At 43.3% G+C, this 14424-nt stretch overlaps 2 protein-coding genes across 3 annotated transcripts in view; both read left to right on the top strand.

Moving 5' to 3' along the window:
* The first annotated feature begins 2295 nt into the window (after positions 1 to 2295).
* Positions 2296 to 5413, top strand: LOC110536401 (interleukin-1 beta). The gene is made up of 6 exons (XM_021622166.3): positions 2296 to 2474; positions 2755 to 2806; positions 2994 to 3186; positions 3476 to 3646; positions 3986 to 4122; positions 4679 to 5413. Exons 2-6 carry the CDS (start codon positions 2774 to 2776, stop codon positions 4907 to 4909), a joined length of 765 nt encoding a protein of 254 aa, XP_021477841.1. The 5' UTR covers positions 2296 to 2474; positions 2755 to 2773; the 3' UTR covers positions 4910 to 5413.
* Positions 5414 to 6766: 1353 nt separating this feature from the next.
* ckap2l (cytoskeleton associated protein 2 like) overlaps positions 6767 to 14424 on the top strand; it is a 47965-nt gene continuing 40307 nt past the window's right edge. Inside the window, exons 1-5 of one of the 2 annotated variants that reach the window (XM_036936380.2) lie at positions 6767 to 6946; positions 7437 to 7503; positions 8930 to 8990; positions 9323 to 10902; positions 13195 to 13393. In XM_036936380.2, coding sequence (XP_036792275.2) covers positions 6877 to 6946; positions 7437 to 7503; positions 8930 to 8990; positions 9323 to 10902; positions 13195 to 13393 — 1977 coding nt within the window. In that variant the 5' untranslated portion in view covers positions 6767 to 6876. The remainder of the gene's footprint in view (positions 6947 to 7436; positions 7504 to 8929; positions 8991 to 9322; positions 10903 to 13194; positions 13394 to 14424) is intronic. The other variant, XM_036936381.2, reaches the window with a different exon arrangement.

The following is a 14424-nucleotide window of genomic DNA, read 5'->3' as shown; positions in this document are numbered from 1 at the left end:
CACAATATGGTGAGGAATTTTCTCACATCTGAAAGTCCATGAAATGTAAGCAGGCTTCGCAGAATATTTGATTGACAATATTAGGAAATTAAAGAATAGAACCAAAATGTTGATGTCAAAGGGAAACATAGAAACTCAGACATCTTTAGAAATGGTTGAAGTTTAGTTTCCTAGGACTTTAGGAAAAAAGGTAATGATTAAAACACAGTATATTGTATTAGCACTTACATTTGCATTATATGACATTTCAGTCATTTAGCAGAGGCTCTTATCCAGAGCGACTGACAGTCAGTGCATTCATCTAAGTTTAGTAGGAAAAAACAACCACATATGATATTACAGTCATTTCCAGTGTAGACCCGTCCAGTAGCGGATTTAGGTATAGGTGACATGGGCAGCCGCCCAGGTCGGCATCTTGCCGGGGGCGACACTGGGTGCCCGCACAAAAACATTTGGAACAGTGACATTGGCGCGATCGGTTTTCTATCGCTCATTTGCAGGTCACGTCAATGATATCATGTCACAGTGTGGGACTGTGGGTCAGTTAACCTTGTCGAAGTGGGCGCCCTGATTCGAGTTTGTGAGCTAGGCAGGTTACTGCCTGGGAAGGTCTCCCACTCAGAAGTACGAGATGGGGAGGGGGGCGGGGGTAGGTTGACCTCAGGTCTCCTCACTGGAAGTCCGAGGTAGGGGGGCGGGGGTAGGTTGACCTCAGGTCTCCCACTCAGAAGTACGAGATGGGGAGGGAGGCGGGGGTAGGTTGACCTCAGGTCTCCTCACTGGAAGTCCGAGGTAGGGGGGCGGGGGTAGGTTGACCTCAGGTCTCCCCACTGCAAGCCTGAGGTAGCGGGGTGGGGATAGGTTGACCTCAGGTCTCCTCACTGGAAGTCCGGGGTAGGGGGGCGGGGGTAGGTTGACCTCAGGTCTCCCCACTGCAAGCCTGAGGTAGCGGGGTGGGGATAGGTTGACCTCAGGTCTCCACACTGGAAGTCCGGGGTAGGGGGGCGGGGGTAGGTTGACCTCAGGTCTCCCCACTGCAAGCCTGAGGTAGCGGGGTGGGGATAGGTTGACCTCAGGTCTCCACACTGGAAGCCCGAGGTAGGGGGGCGGGGGTAGGTTGACCTCAGGTCTCCCCACTGCAAGCCTGAGGTAGCGGGGTGGGGGTAGGTTGACCTCAGGTCTCCACACTGGAAGTCCGGGGTAGGGGGGCGGGGGTAGGTTGACCTCAGGTCTCCCCACTGCAAGCCTGAGGTAGCGGGGTGGGGGTAGGTTGACCTCAGGTCTCCACACTGGAAGCCCGAGGTAGGGGGGCGGGGGTAGGTTGACCTCAGGTCTCCACACTGGAAGTCCGGGGTAGGGGGGCGGGTGAATCTATCAAATAGCGAGCCTCTAACTTTGTACAGTACTAATGGAATTAGTCAAATCTGTCACACTACGAAATGCTACCAAATAAACCACAATTCATTCATAATACTCTGAATATATAGTTTCACAGACATATTGTTGCATTTTTTTCTGGTTTGTGTGAAATGGTTAAGAATAATATAAATCCAGTCTGCACACCACCGAGGTGAATTGGCTTAGTCATGACTCTTGGTTAACAGTGTTGTGGGATGAGTAATGTATTGATGCTCGAGTGCCAATATCAACACACATTTGTTTCTATTTGTCTTTGTTACTTCTTTTTGTTGTCTTATTTTTATATTTATATAGTTTTAAATGTTATGATTTATTTATTTGTGTTGTTCCAAATGTCTGAATAAAATGAAGGTTAGTGCAGAACGATGCTTTTCTATTTTGGTAGGAGGGGGGGGGGGGGGGGTTGAAGGGGAGGTTCATCCAGGGAGCCATACAAGCTAGAACTGCCACTGAAAACCGTCTTAGAAAATAGCCCTTCTAAGAAAATAGCCGTTATCAACACTTTAAACGCATAATGAATGAGAAGTCCTTTAGAAAAGGAAGTTATGCAAAGTATATTATAATACAGACATGTACATTTGTCTAATCGTAACTAATGTTACGTAGTGTTGACATGAACAATATTTAATATTTTGTTCATCCAGTAATATTGAGATCTGAAATACAATTTCTCAGGGAATCCTGGCCAAGAACAGCATGAAAACACAACATCAATTCTTTGAATGAAGTAAATTGGCAATATTACAAAACAATTACACCCCATCCCCCCATCCTGTTGGGTGTGAGTCCAGTATTTCATCACCAAAGTCATTAAAAAATACCTTGTCACTCATTGGTCTGGTGAGACTAAACCATTGTCCTTCCTCCCGTGTGCGTAGAGGGGAATTTCTGGAGAGTGTGCCCAGGATGTATATAAGACATACAGGTTACCACATGTAGTCAGAAAACATTGGTTCAGAGAACAAGTTGGGACTCACAACAAGGACCAAGGACTAGAAACAAGACGTTAGTACCTACTATCTACAAAACAGCCAACTACAAACCTATTCATCCAGGTAAATGAAATGTAGAGTCTGTTTTTATTCACATTGGCAACCATAAACTTACTCTTACTGTACGACTGACCATGTATTATGTTGTTGATCTGTTGTGGCAGTCTTTATTTCTATATAGTGTTTAGTAAAAACGTTTTATTTAGGACTAACTATATTGATTGCCTGTTTACACCAGATCTCTGAATGTGTTTCCAGATCTTGGCCATCTTTAAGCAACTGACTAAGCATGATACAATCTATGATGGACAGGAGTTTTAAAATATCTGTTTTTATTTTCCAGATCTAACTACAAAGACAATATGGAATTTGAGTCAAACTGCAGTCTAATGAAGGTGAGTCCCAACTTAGACATGATGATAAGACAGACCTACAATATTCAGGCATGACAGACATTCAAATGTTATTATACAGTAAATGTTAAAACAGAAGAAAGGAAAAAAACAGACCAACCACAATTCTCCATACACTGATGCAACAATGTTAGATGAATGCTGAATCGACTTTCTCTGTCCTGGTCAGAACACCTCTGCCAGTGTAGCATGGAGCTCCAAACTGCCTCAGGGTCTGGATGTGGAGATATCCCATCACCCCATCACCCTGCGCTGTGTGGCCAACCTCATCATCGCCATGGAGAGGCTAAATGGTGGCAAGGGGTTTACCCTGGGAAGAGATGAGGGCCTGTTAAATTTCTTGCTAGAGAGCGCAGTGGAAGGTAGGTCAAAGATCACTGGACTGGATTAGAGGAGCCCCTTCGGGGCTAGCCTGGCCCCATGTCTGATTGTACTGTCTTGCTTCTGATGACAATGACCATAGGAGTTGACAAGACAGCACAAACAGAACGGGGTATTTTCAATGTGTACCACTATAATACCATTAGCTATCACCACTGGGCTATGTTCCAATGTTCACACTATAGAATACCACTTAGAATGCATGCCCAACACATCGCTTAATTCTAACTGCTTTCTCCTCTCTCTCTCTCTCCTCATCAAAACATATAGTGTTGGAGTTGGAGTCGGCGCGCACTGAAGCCAGCAGCAGAGCTGCTTTCAGCAGTAAAGGAGAGTACGAGTGTAGTGTCACTGACTCTGAGAATAAGTGCTGGGTGCTCAACGAAGGGTCTATGGAGCTGCATGCCATAATGCTGCAGGGAGGCAGCAGCTACCATAAAGGTATGTTAACAACCAAGGCTCAGTCCCAATTTGCATTTGTCTTAACATAGTCTTAACATAGTGCGTTACATTTTGCCAAAGACTTTTGAGTGTGTTCTTTGGCGACCATAGATCATTAAATTAATGAAATTACAATTTGCCTTGGGGCACTAAGCAGTGGCACTTCCTATGAATCTGAAATAATTGGAAAGGTTAGGTACATATGAGCAATATGAGATTCAGTGGAGAGGTTAAAACCAACCCCACCCTGAGACTGACAGATAGGTAGCGTACTTAGTTCACAGTTGAGTTCTGATGAATGATGCTGACTGACTCTCTTCTCCTTTCCTCTGTCCTCAGTGCATTTGAACCTGTCTACGTACATCACGCCTGTCCCCAGTGAGACTAAAGCAAGACCTGTAGCCCTGGGCATCAAGGGATCCAACCTCTACCTATCCTGCATCACATCAGAAGGCACGCCCACCCTGCACCTAGAGGTAAATAGCACTACTACTGCTGAATATATTGTCATTCAGTATTTATAGATAGGATAATTGTCTGTTGAGGCTGGAGTTGTTTGAGTCAGACCTGGACCGCATCATGCACCACGTAGAGATGGCAATGGAGATGGTGCCTGAGCTGAAGAATGCTGACATCATCAACATTGTGTCTGAATCATATGAAGAATGTAAAAGGTTGAGTTGCAGTGTAATTAAAAAAAACTGCCAGAGAGACCAAGAGAGACCGACCCTGGTGAAATGTGACTGGGAATGGGATACAGCGAGGATGACTATTAATTAGTCCTGGAGAGTGACAGTGTGTCGGCTTGTTCCAACCAATGATGTGTTGATTATATAAGTCATTGGTTCCAACAGCCACAAACTCAAACCAATAGCCAGAGTAACATTTCTATCCACCCCTGGTGTATGACATTTGACCCCTGGTGTATGACATTTGACCCCTGGTGTATGACATTTGACCTTTAAGTCAGTTTTGAGTCTGCCATTGATTTGAAACCCCTGACCATCTATCTCTCTCTCTCTCTCTCTCCAGGAGGTGGCAGACAAGGAGCAGCTGAAGTCCATCAACCATGAGAGCGACATGGTACGCTTCCTCTTCTACAAACAGGACACCGGAGTTGACATCAGTACCCTGGAGTCTGCCCATTACAGGAACTGGTTCATCAGCACGGCCCTACAGCAGGACAACACCAAGATGGTGAACATGTGCCAGAGGGCAACCCTCAACCGCAACACCACATTCACTGTCCAGCGCCACAACTAAGGTGGGTGCCGAAACGGACACCACAGATCTCTCATAGAGATCCTATATAATTCAATGTTCTTTTTATGTGGTCAGGGCTGAATTGTCACTTTCTGTATGTCTAAAGATTAGGTGTATGTTTGTAAGACACAATAACTTCTTCAGGTTGTATGTATGTATGTATGTGTGTACTACTAGAGCAATTCACCATTGTGGTGTATTGACTTGGTCAAATTTTACCACAAGATGGCGCCGTTGAGTCAGATTGTTGCAAGCGCCCATGATATTTATTGTACCGTATTTATTGCTGAAAGCCAAAATGAACGTATTGCTTACTGTAATTACATTTCTACTAATCATAATATTGTTCTACTATTTATTAATGTATTTATATTTCAGTGATTATACTTATTTATGATTGTATTTATTTGTCAATATGTTGATGTTGCACTTATTCATTGATGCATGCAAACATTTTGAATTGTCCTACATATGTGCTCTTTTGAATAAATATTCAAATGGAAATTGATGTTCTCTGTCATCGATTATTATGGTTGGCTACTGTAATAACATGGTTATTGGAAGAACAATGTAAAGAATCAGACAACATCCATCAAATACCAGAACCACAACAAGAACAAATATGAGAGGTTTATACCAGTAATAATATCAGTGGTGTAAAGTTACTACTTTAAAGTACTACTTAAGGAGTTTTCTGGGGTATCTGTACTTCAGTACTTATATTTTTGACAACTTTTCCTTTTACTTCAATACATTCCTAACGAAAATACTGTACTTTTTTACTCCATACATTTTCCCTGACACCCAAAAGTACTTGTTACATTTTGAAAACTTAGCAGGACTGGAAAATGGTCCAATTCACTTACTTATCAAGAGAACATCCAGGCTCTTAAACATCCTAATGTTGAGATGGAATTGTTCATCAGTAAAGCAGAAGCCAAGGGATTAGTAAGAACAGAGGTTACAAATGAGTGGCAAGAGTTGTGGATCAGGAAGTAAGGGAAGACACCTGTATAAGATCCAGGAAAAGGTGGAGGCAGGGAGTCCTCAAGCCAAGAGAGAATGGAGGAAAGTGTAGGTACAAGGCTGAGACTGGGACACACAAGGCTGAGACTGGGACACACAAGGCTGAGACTGGGACACACAAGGCTGAGACTGGGACACACAAGGCTGAGACTGGGACACACAAGGCTGAGACTGGGACACACAAGGCTGAAACTGGGACACACAAGGCTGAGAATGGGACACACAAGGCTGAGACTGGGACACACAAGGCTGAGACTGGGACACTCAAGGCTGAGACTGGGACACACAAGGCTCAATAGTAAGTTGAAAGTGGTGGGGGAACATGATCATCGTCACACCTCTCAGATGGAGACAGTGGAACATGTTATATTTCAGTGCCAGAAATACATGAGACAAAGGGAGCGGTTGTAATTAGATTTGAGGAGTAATGAGGTTGAAGAGCCTGGATTAAGTGAACTGCTGGGGAAATCTTCAGGGGATGATTTGAAATCCTACCCAATAATCTCGTCTCCCTAACGAAACTAAATACATAATTAAAAACTACATCACCTAAAGATTTCCCCAAAAATGCACTTAATCCTGGCTCTTCAACCCCACTACTCCTCAAATCTAATAACAATTGCTCCCTTTGTCTCATATTTCTGGCACTGAAATAGAACATGTTCCACATGTTCCATCATCTCCTCCTGACAATGATCACACCTCCCAGTCAGATGTTCCCCACCCCTTTCAATGTTACCATCCATATAAAACCTACAGAATTAAAAGAAGCATTGGAGTAGCTGTCTGATTGGGCGTGGTTTTTTTCAAATATTTGAACGAGCCAATGGGAGAAGAGTGGCGTTGCCCCGGCAATTTCAAAACAGACCACGAAATAGATGAAGTCGGTTTGTTTATGTTAGTTCGCTAGCAAACCATAACTTGTATTCCACTAAAATAACATGTCTCAAGTGACTAGATTACAAATAGCAATGGACGCGGAAGAAATTGTTGCCCAACTTAACAGAAAAGGTATGGTGTAGCTAACGTTAACTAATATTCCGCTAGCTCTATTATTTGCTTGCTAACAATGCCTGCTAGCTTGTTAGCAGGCTTCTTCAGCTAACTAACTATAGTTGTCGTTAAGTCATAATATAATGTAAACAATACGTTTTTATCATTCGTACAGTGGAAAAACTAGATATAGGCTAGGGTACACACTAACGTTAGTTTAGTTCAGAGGAAACTAATGGAGTCTTTTGGGACATTGGGCTGTCTTATTGACTCCCTAAACGAGTAACGTTAGCGTAACTAGCTAGAACCATCACCTGTTAGAACAACAATGTTGCAGCTAGGGCTAGCTGTCTGACGTTAGCCAGCTAATTTAATGGTAATGTTAACTATGTTAACTATTGACCAAATAGTGGTAATGTTAATTAGCTAGCTATCTTTACCACCATTGACCAAATAGTGGAGGAGTAAATGTAGGGTTTGTTTTAAAGTTGCTTATTGTCTTTCACAGAATTGCGCAAGCAGCAGTTGATAGAGTACTTAGCAGCAAAAGGAAGACTGAAGCCACCAAACCCAAAGTAAGAAATCATCATGGCTTGACGGCTATCTTCTTGGCCATTATATAGCCTATATAAGATGATTCATTCATTCAAGGTTTATACAAATGTCTATATGTTTATACAAAATCAGTCAAACAAACAATAGTCCAAACCCCATGTCTCTACCATATATGGTTTAAAAGTTGCCTAAGATTTACTCTGAGAATTTAGCGTTAATGGAATTGTTATGATCAAAATCTGGTCATTGCTCCGCGGCAGCCGCTAACTACGAACGTCAAACTGACAAACTATCTAGTGGCTGCATGTTCGTGAGTGAAAACATGGCATTTTTCAAAATTAAATCCGCTGAATAGAAAACTGAATAGCTTTGTAAATAAATAATTAACCCTAACAGACTGAATTGCAATATCCACCCTCCGCGAAGACAATCGGTTATTGTTTGCATTGTATATTATTATTATTATTATTCTGTGGATTTTATATGGCGGTTGGTAACCAACTTTAAACTGCATTACTGCCACCAACTGGACTGGGGCGTGGATCAGAGACAGCGAAGGTCTAAATCCAACCCAATAATCTTCCCCCCCTTAGGAAACAAAATACATAATTAAATACTTCATCCCCAGAAGATTTCCCCAGCAGTTCACTTAATCCAGGCTATTCAACACCCATTACTCCTCAAATCTAATAACAACTACTCCCTTTGTCTCATGTATTTTTGGCACTTAAATATAACATGTTCCACTGTCTCCATCTGAGAGGTTTGACGATGATCATGTTCCCCCACCACTTTCAACTTACTATTGAGCCTTGTGTGTCCCAGTCTCAGCCTTGTACCTACACTTTCCTCCCTTCTCTCTTGGCCTGAGGACTCCCTGCCTCCACCTTTTCCTGGATCTTATACAGGTGTCTTCCCTTACTTCCTGTTCCACAACTCTTGCCACTCATTTGTAACCTCTGTTCTTACGAATCCCTTGGCTTCTGCTTTACTGAAATGATGAAAGCCAAGGATCTGGAGGTGAATCATCTCCAAATGATACCATCTCACAACACCTTAAATGAAAGGGATACAACCAAGAGAGGCGCAGTTTAAACTAGTAACGGTCACAGCAAATGAACGTTCTTATTTCATCAACACTGTCAAGTACTAGTATGTTAACGTTGTTCTCTACAATTTGGGACAGCGGCTGATGTAAAAGGAGAAAAAAAGGTCTTGATAAATAAATGTAATTAATTAGATGTCATTTATGACATCAGGCAACGAGAATGACGTTTTCACATTCATTTTGGTGCTCCCTCTTGAATTGCCCTGTTTTTCTATGCATGGTATTGTATTGTAGCGAGTGAAAGCCCTACGGTATTAACTAGTTGCAATATTTCAGCTTGACATGTTTTATCCGTAGTCTTTTGTAAATAATGTCCTATCACACATGACTGATTTCAGACCTTATCTTCGAGATGCCGTTAAAGCAAAGCAGATCACCGTGTCTACCGTGAAGGATGATGTAAGTATTGTAGCCAATCACTTTCCTCTCCTTGACACCATCTCTCGCAAAGCAAACCTGTCAGTTTGCTCACTATCAGTTATATAGTGAGGCTTGAATTATAGTAGGTACCGTGTGGCTCAGATGATTGAGCACGGCGCTTGCAATGTCAGGTTTGTGGTTTTGATTCCTACGAGGTACCAGTATGGACATTTTTTTTAAATTAAAAAGTGTGCACTCACTACTGCATCTGTTAAGTGACATCTACAATACTAATTAACTGACACGTTGAGGTGTCTTTAAGCAGGAAATGGTTACGAACTATATCAACTGATATTGTTTTGTAATTACAGCTGGACCCGGGAAAAGAGAACCGGGGTCCAAATGCTCTCAAGATGAAAAAGAGAGTGGTGAAGGTTCAACCTCTGATGGCCAACGCCGTTTCCCAAACCACAGGCACCTTCTGCAGTACCACCAACAAACAGAGCTCCGCCAACGGTCTCCTCTCTGCAGCATCGAGTACCGCACGTCTCAACGTGCTCAAAGGCATTACAAAGCCTTCTGCGGTTGCCCCAAGTCACTCAACCAGCCTGAAGATGGCTCCAGCCAGATCACAATCCACTGTCCCTACCAAAAGATGCCCAGGCACCACCAACCAACCCAGAACCCAGCCTAATCCAGCTGTTAAAGTCGGCAACACACGCCCTAGCTCAGCCATACCCCTGGCAAACGCTGGTAGAACACATTCAGCCAACACAACCAGACCAAAGTCAAATAATACTGGGAAACCCGCTAACACTCTCCACACAGCCGGCACGCGGCCCAGCACAGCCGGCACGCGGCCCAGCACAGCCGGCACGCGGCCCAGCACAGCCGGCACGCGGCCCAGCACAGCCGGCACGCGGCCCAGCACAGCCGGCACGCGGCCCAGCACAGCCGGCACGCGGCCCAGCACAGCCGGCACGCGGCCCAACACAGCCGGCACGCGGCCCAACACAGCCGGCACGCGGCCCAACACAGCCGGCACGCGGCCCAACACCGGTAGTGCCAGAATGAGTCCGAGCATAATGGTTAAAACCAAGACACGTCTTGTGTCTGTCCAGGTGCAGCCTAGAAGCACCACCGTCGCTGCTCCAGCATCAGTCTCCTTCACCCCCTTGGTCTTGAACAGAGCATGCCCAAGCACCAGCCCAGTCCCAGCTGTGACCCAAAAGCCACCAGTTACTACTCAGAGGAGAACGAATCCCTTCACTGGCGTGAGTGAGACTAACCAGAGGACAACTGCCTTGGCTGCGGACAATGGGCAAAGGAGGAGCCAAGCTGTGAGCAGGACTGATTCCAAACCACTCCCAGAGAGATCCAGTAAACCAGCAGGGCAGAAACAACCTGTCACTGGACCTAAACCCATCATCCAAGGCCCTACTGGTCCTGGGCACAAGACTGCAGCTACGAAGCCAGGTGATATTCAGAGGGCTGCATCACAGCACAGGGCCGAGGCTGGAGGAGCAGGAGCCAGCACTCGGATATGGAAGGCTGCCTCTCGAGCCTCCACCGGGATAACAGGAAGCCAATGGCAGAACACGGCTCTGAGTAGGGCCATGCATGCAGCTGTGGCTGCGATGGGACAGAAAAGCAGCGCCGAGGAAAACCGAGACATGGAGAACGGGTCGGCAGACACCGACACCAAGAATGAACCCAATGCTCCATCGCCCTCATCAACATCTCCGGCATGTTGGCCTAGGCCTCACAGCAGCACAGCAAGTGGTGTGTGGATCCCCCAGACGGTGCCTCGCTCTGCCAAAAAGTCCAGCCATGGCCAGGAGGAGGTGGGGTGGGAGGCTGGTGTTGGCCTTAAGACACCCAGAGACCAGGCCAGGGTCGTGCCCAAGACCGAGGGCCGCAGGAAGATGACAGCTGCCCAGGAAGAGAGAATGTCAGTTTTTTTTTAAATTGTATTGTCAATTAGATGAGTACTAGGAGGTAGAATACAGTAAATTTTAAATGTTTGTGATTTTAGCAGACACTCTTATACAGAATGACTTGAAGTCTTAAAATATTAAACTCTAGACTGGTTGAATAAGGCCTTGGATTACACAGTGCACATAACTACTGTGATTTTAGCAGACACTCTTATACAGAACGACTTGAAGTCTTAAAATATTAAACTCTAGACTGGTTGAATAAGGCCTTGGATTACACAGTGCACATAACTACTGTGATTTTAGCAGACACTCTTATACAGAACGACTTGAAGTCTTAAAATATTAAACTGTAGACTGGTTGAATAAGGCCTTGGATTACACAGTGCACATAACTACTGTGATTTTAGCAGACACTCTTATACAGAACGACTTGAAGTCTTAAAATATTAAACTGTAGACTGGTTGAATAAGGCCTTGGATTACACAGTGCACATAACTACTGTGATTTTAGCAGACACTCTTATACAGAATGACTTGAAGTCTTAAAATATTAAACTCTAGACTGGTTGAATAAGGCCTTGGATTACACAGTGCACATAACTACTGTGATTTTAGCAGACACTCTTATACAGAACGACTTGAAGTCTTAAAATATTAAACTCTAGACTGGTTGAATAAGGCCTTGGATTACACAGTGCACATAACTACTGTGATTTTAGCAGACACTCTTATACAGAACGACTTGAAGTCTTAAAATATTAAACTGTAGACTGGTTGAATAAGGCCTTGGATTACACAGTGCACATAACTACTGTGATTTTAGCAGACACTCTTATACAGAACGACTTGAAGTCTTAAAATATTAAACTGTAGACTGGTTGAATAAGGCCTTGGATTACACAGTGCACATAACTACTGTGATTTTAGCAGACACTCTTATACAGAACGACTTGAAGTCTTAAAATATTAAACTCTAGACTGGTTGAATAAGGCCTTGGATTACACAGTGCACATAACTACTGTGATTTTAGCAGACACTCTTATACAGAACGACTTGAAGTCTTAAAATATGAAACTGTAGACTGGTTGAATAAGGCCTTGGATTACACAGTGCACATAACTACTGTGATTTTAGCAGACACTCTTATACAGAATGACTTGAAGTCTTAAAATATGAAACTGTAGACTGGTTGAATAAGGCCTTGGATTACACAGTGCACATAACTACTGTGATTTTAGCAGACACTCTTATACAGAATGACTTGAAGTCTTAAAATATGAAACTGTAGACTGGTTGAATAAGGCCTTGGATTACACAGTGCACATAACTACTGTGATTTTAGCAGACACTCTTATACAGAACGACTTGAAGTCTTAAAATATTAAACTCTAGACTGGTTGAATAAGGCCTTGGATTACACAGTGCACATAACTACTGTGATTTTAGCAGACACTCTTATACAGAATGACTTGAAGTCTTAAAATATGAAACTGTAGACTGGTTGAATAAGGCCTTGGATTACACAGTGCACATAACTACTGTGATTTTAGCAGACACTCTTATACAGAATGACTTGAAGTCTTAAAATATGAAACTGTAGACTGGTTGAATAAGGCCTTGGATTACACAGTGCACATAACTACTGTGATTTTAGCAGACACTCTTATACAGAATGACTTGAAGTCTTAAAATATGAAACTGTAGACTGGTTGAATAAGGCCTTGGATTACACAGTGCACATAACTACTGTGATTTTAGCAGACACTCTTATACAGAACGACTTGAAGTCTTAAAATATGAAACTGTAGACTGGTTGAATAAGGCCTTGGATTACACAGTGCACATAACTACTGTGATTTTAGCAGACACTCTTATACAGAATGACTTGAAGTCTTAAAATATGAAACTGTAGACTGGTTGAATAAGGCCTTGGATTACACAGTGCACATAACTACTGTGATTTTAGCAGACACTCTTATACAGAATGACTTGAAGTCTTAAAATATTAAACTGTAGACTGGTTGAATAAGGCCTTGGATTACACAGTGCACATAACTACTGTGATTTTGTTTGTTGAAAAAACAAGATAACACCAAGGTAACATTGTCATTTCACTTCAGTAAAAGGTATGTGTGTGTTGGTATCGTAGCATATGAATGTGCTGGGTCTTTTCTATTATACCACCATATTGTTTCCGCCCAGCACCTCATTTAATAGTGTGGTTGAATTGGACTACAAACATCTGACTTTACCCCAACATTTTACTGAACAACCTTATATTCCACTCTGTGTGTGTCTTCAGGCAGAAGCTGCAGGAATGGCGTGAGCACAGGGGCATCTCCTACAAGCGTCCCCCCATGCCGGTGAGGCCTCCTCGGGTGCGGCGCACCTTGGCCCTTCCTCAGGCTTACTGGGACGGTATGGAGGACGAAGTTGAGGCCAGGTCTCTGGTTGAAGCTGTGGACCGGTGCCTGGCTGACTGCATCAAACTGCTGAATGAGGTGTGGCAGAGGAATGGGTTGGGTTAGATGTATGAAAATGTATGACAAATCAACTGTCAATTGTGATCTGCCTGGAGCCGTCTTCAGGCTGGTTGAGTGACTTGGTGTAACCGCAGAAGGGCGGCAGGGTAGCCTAGTGGTTAGAGCGTTGGACTAGTAACTGGAAGGTTGCAAGTTCAAATCCCCGAGCTGACAAGGTACAAATCTGTCGTTCAGCCCCTGAACAGGCAGTTAACCCACTGTTCCTAGGCCGTCATTGAAAATAAGAATTTGTTCTTAACTGACTTGCCAAGTTAAATAAAGGTAAAATAAATCAATAACAACTGGGGCGTTGTGGCCGTTCACATGGCGTTTTCCCTCACTCAGCCCACCCGCACATTCTCCTCTCAGCAAGACACTTTTTCGTAGCTATTCATATAGACAATGGCAAGTCAAATGCTAGCTAGCAACTTACCTTGGCTTCAAATTCCCAATAAAAATAGTAATTAAATAGAATTGTGTAGTAATGTGAATAGGTAATATCCCTAAACTCTCATCATCACTACTCAAATGACAAAATCATCAGTACTGACTTTAACACTCATGTACATGTAGTAAATAAGTAGTGAAACAACATGTTGTTGAGTAGACCCTGTAAGGGAGTGATGAATACCAGGTTTGTTTTTTTTCTTCATGGGGTTATGGTGCCATCTGGTGGCAAGTAGGAACTATTGCATTTAAAAAAAAAAATTTTACTATTACAAATTGAGTTAACAGTCCTTGAATTTGACTTGCCACTGTCTATATGAACCCTGTAGAAATTATGTTAGCTTTCTCATACCAGCAACCAGTGTGTTTCCACTAGAGGTCGACCGATTAATCGGAATGCCTGATTAATTAGGGCCGATTTCAAGTTTATTACAATTGGAAATCCGTATTTTTGGGCGCCGATTTTGCTCATTTGTTTTTTATTTAACTAGGCAAGTCAGTTAAGAACACATTCTTATTTTCAATGACGGCCTAGGAACAGTGGGTTAACTGCCTTGTTCTGG

The sequence above is a fragment of the Oncorhynchus mykiss genome, chromosome 11 (assembly GCF_057628025.1).
Source record: "Oncorhynchus mykiss isolate SJ-2025 chromosome 11, ASM5762802v1, whole genome shotgun sequence".
NCBI lineage: Eukaryota > Metazoa > Chordata > Actinopteri > Salmoniformes > Salmonidae > Oncorhynchus > Oncorhynchus mykiss.
Note: the sequence above shows the minus strand (reverse complement) of the source record. Positions and strands in the feature narration are given on the sequence as shown.

Bases quoted from the DNA above. Each gene is read 5' to 3' on its own strand.
- LOC110536401 (XM_021622166.3), top strand. From the start codon at position 2,774: ATGGAATTTGAGTCAAACTGCAGTCTAATGAAG. The intron at 2,807-2,993 runs GTGAGTCCCAAC...TGTCCTGGTCAG, and splicing joins CAAACTGCAGTCTAATGAAG to AACACCTCTGCCAGTGTAGC. The intron at 3,187-3,475 runs GTAGGTCAAAGA...CAAAACATATAG, and splicing joins GCTAGAGAGCGCAGTGGAAG to TGTTGGAGTTGGAGTCGGCG.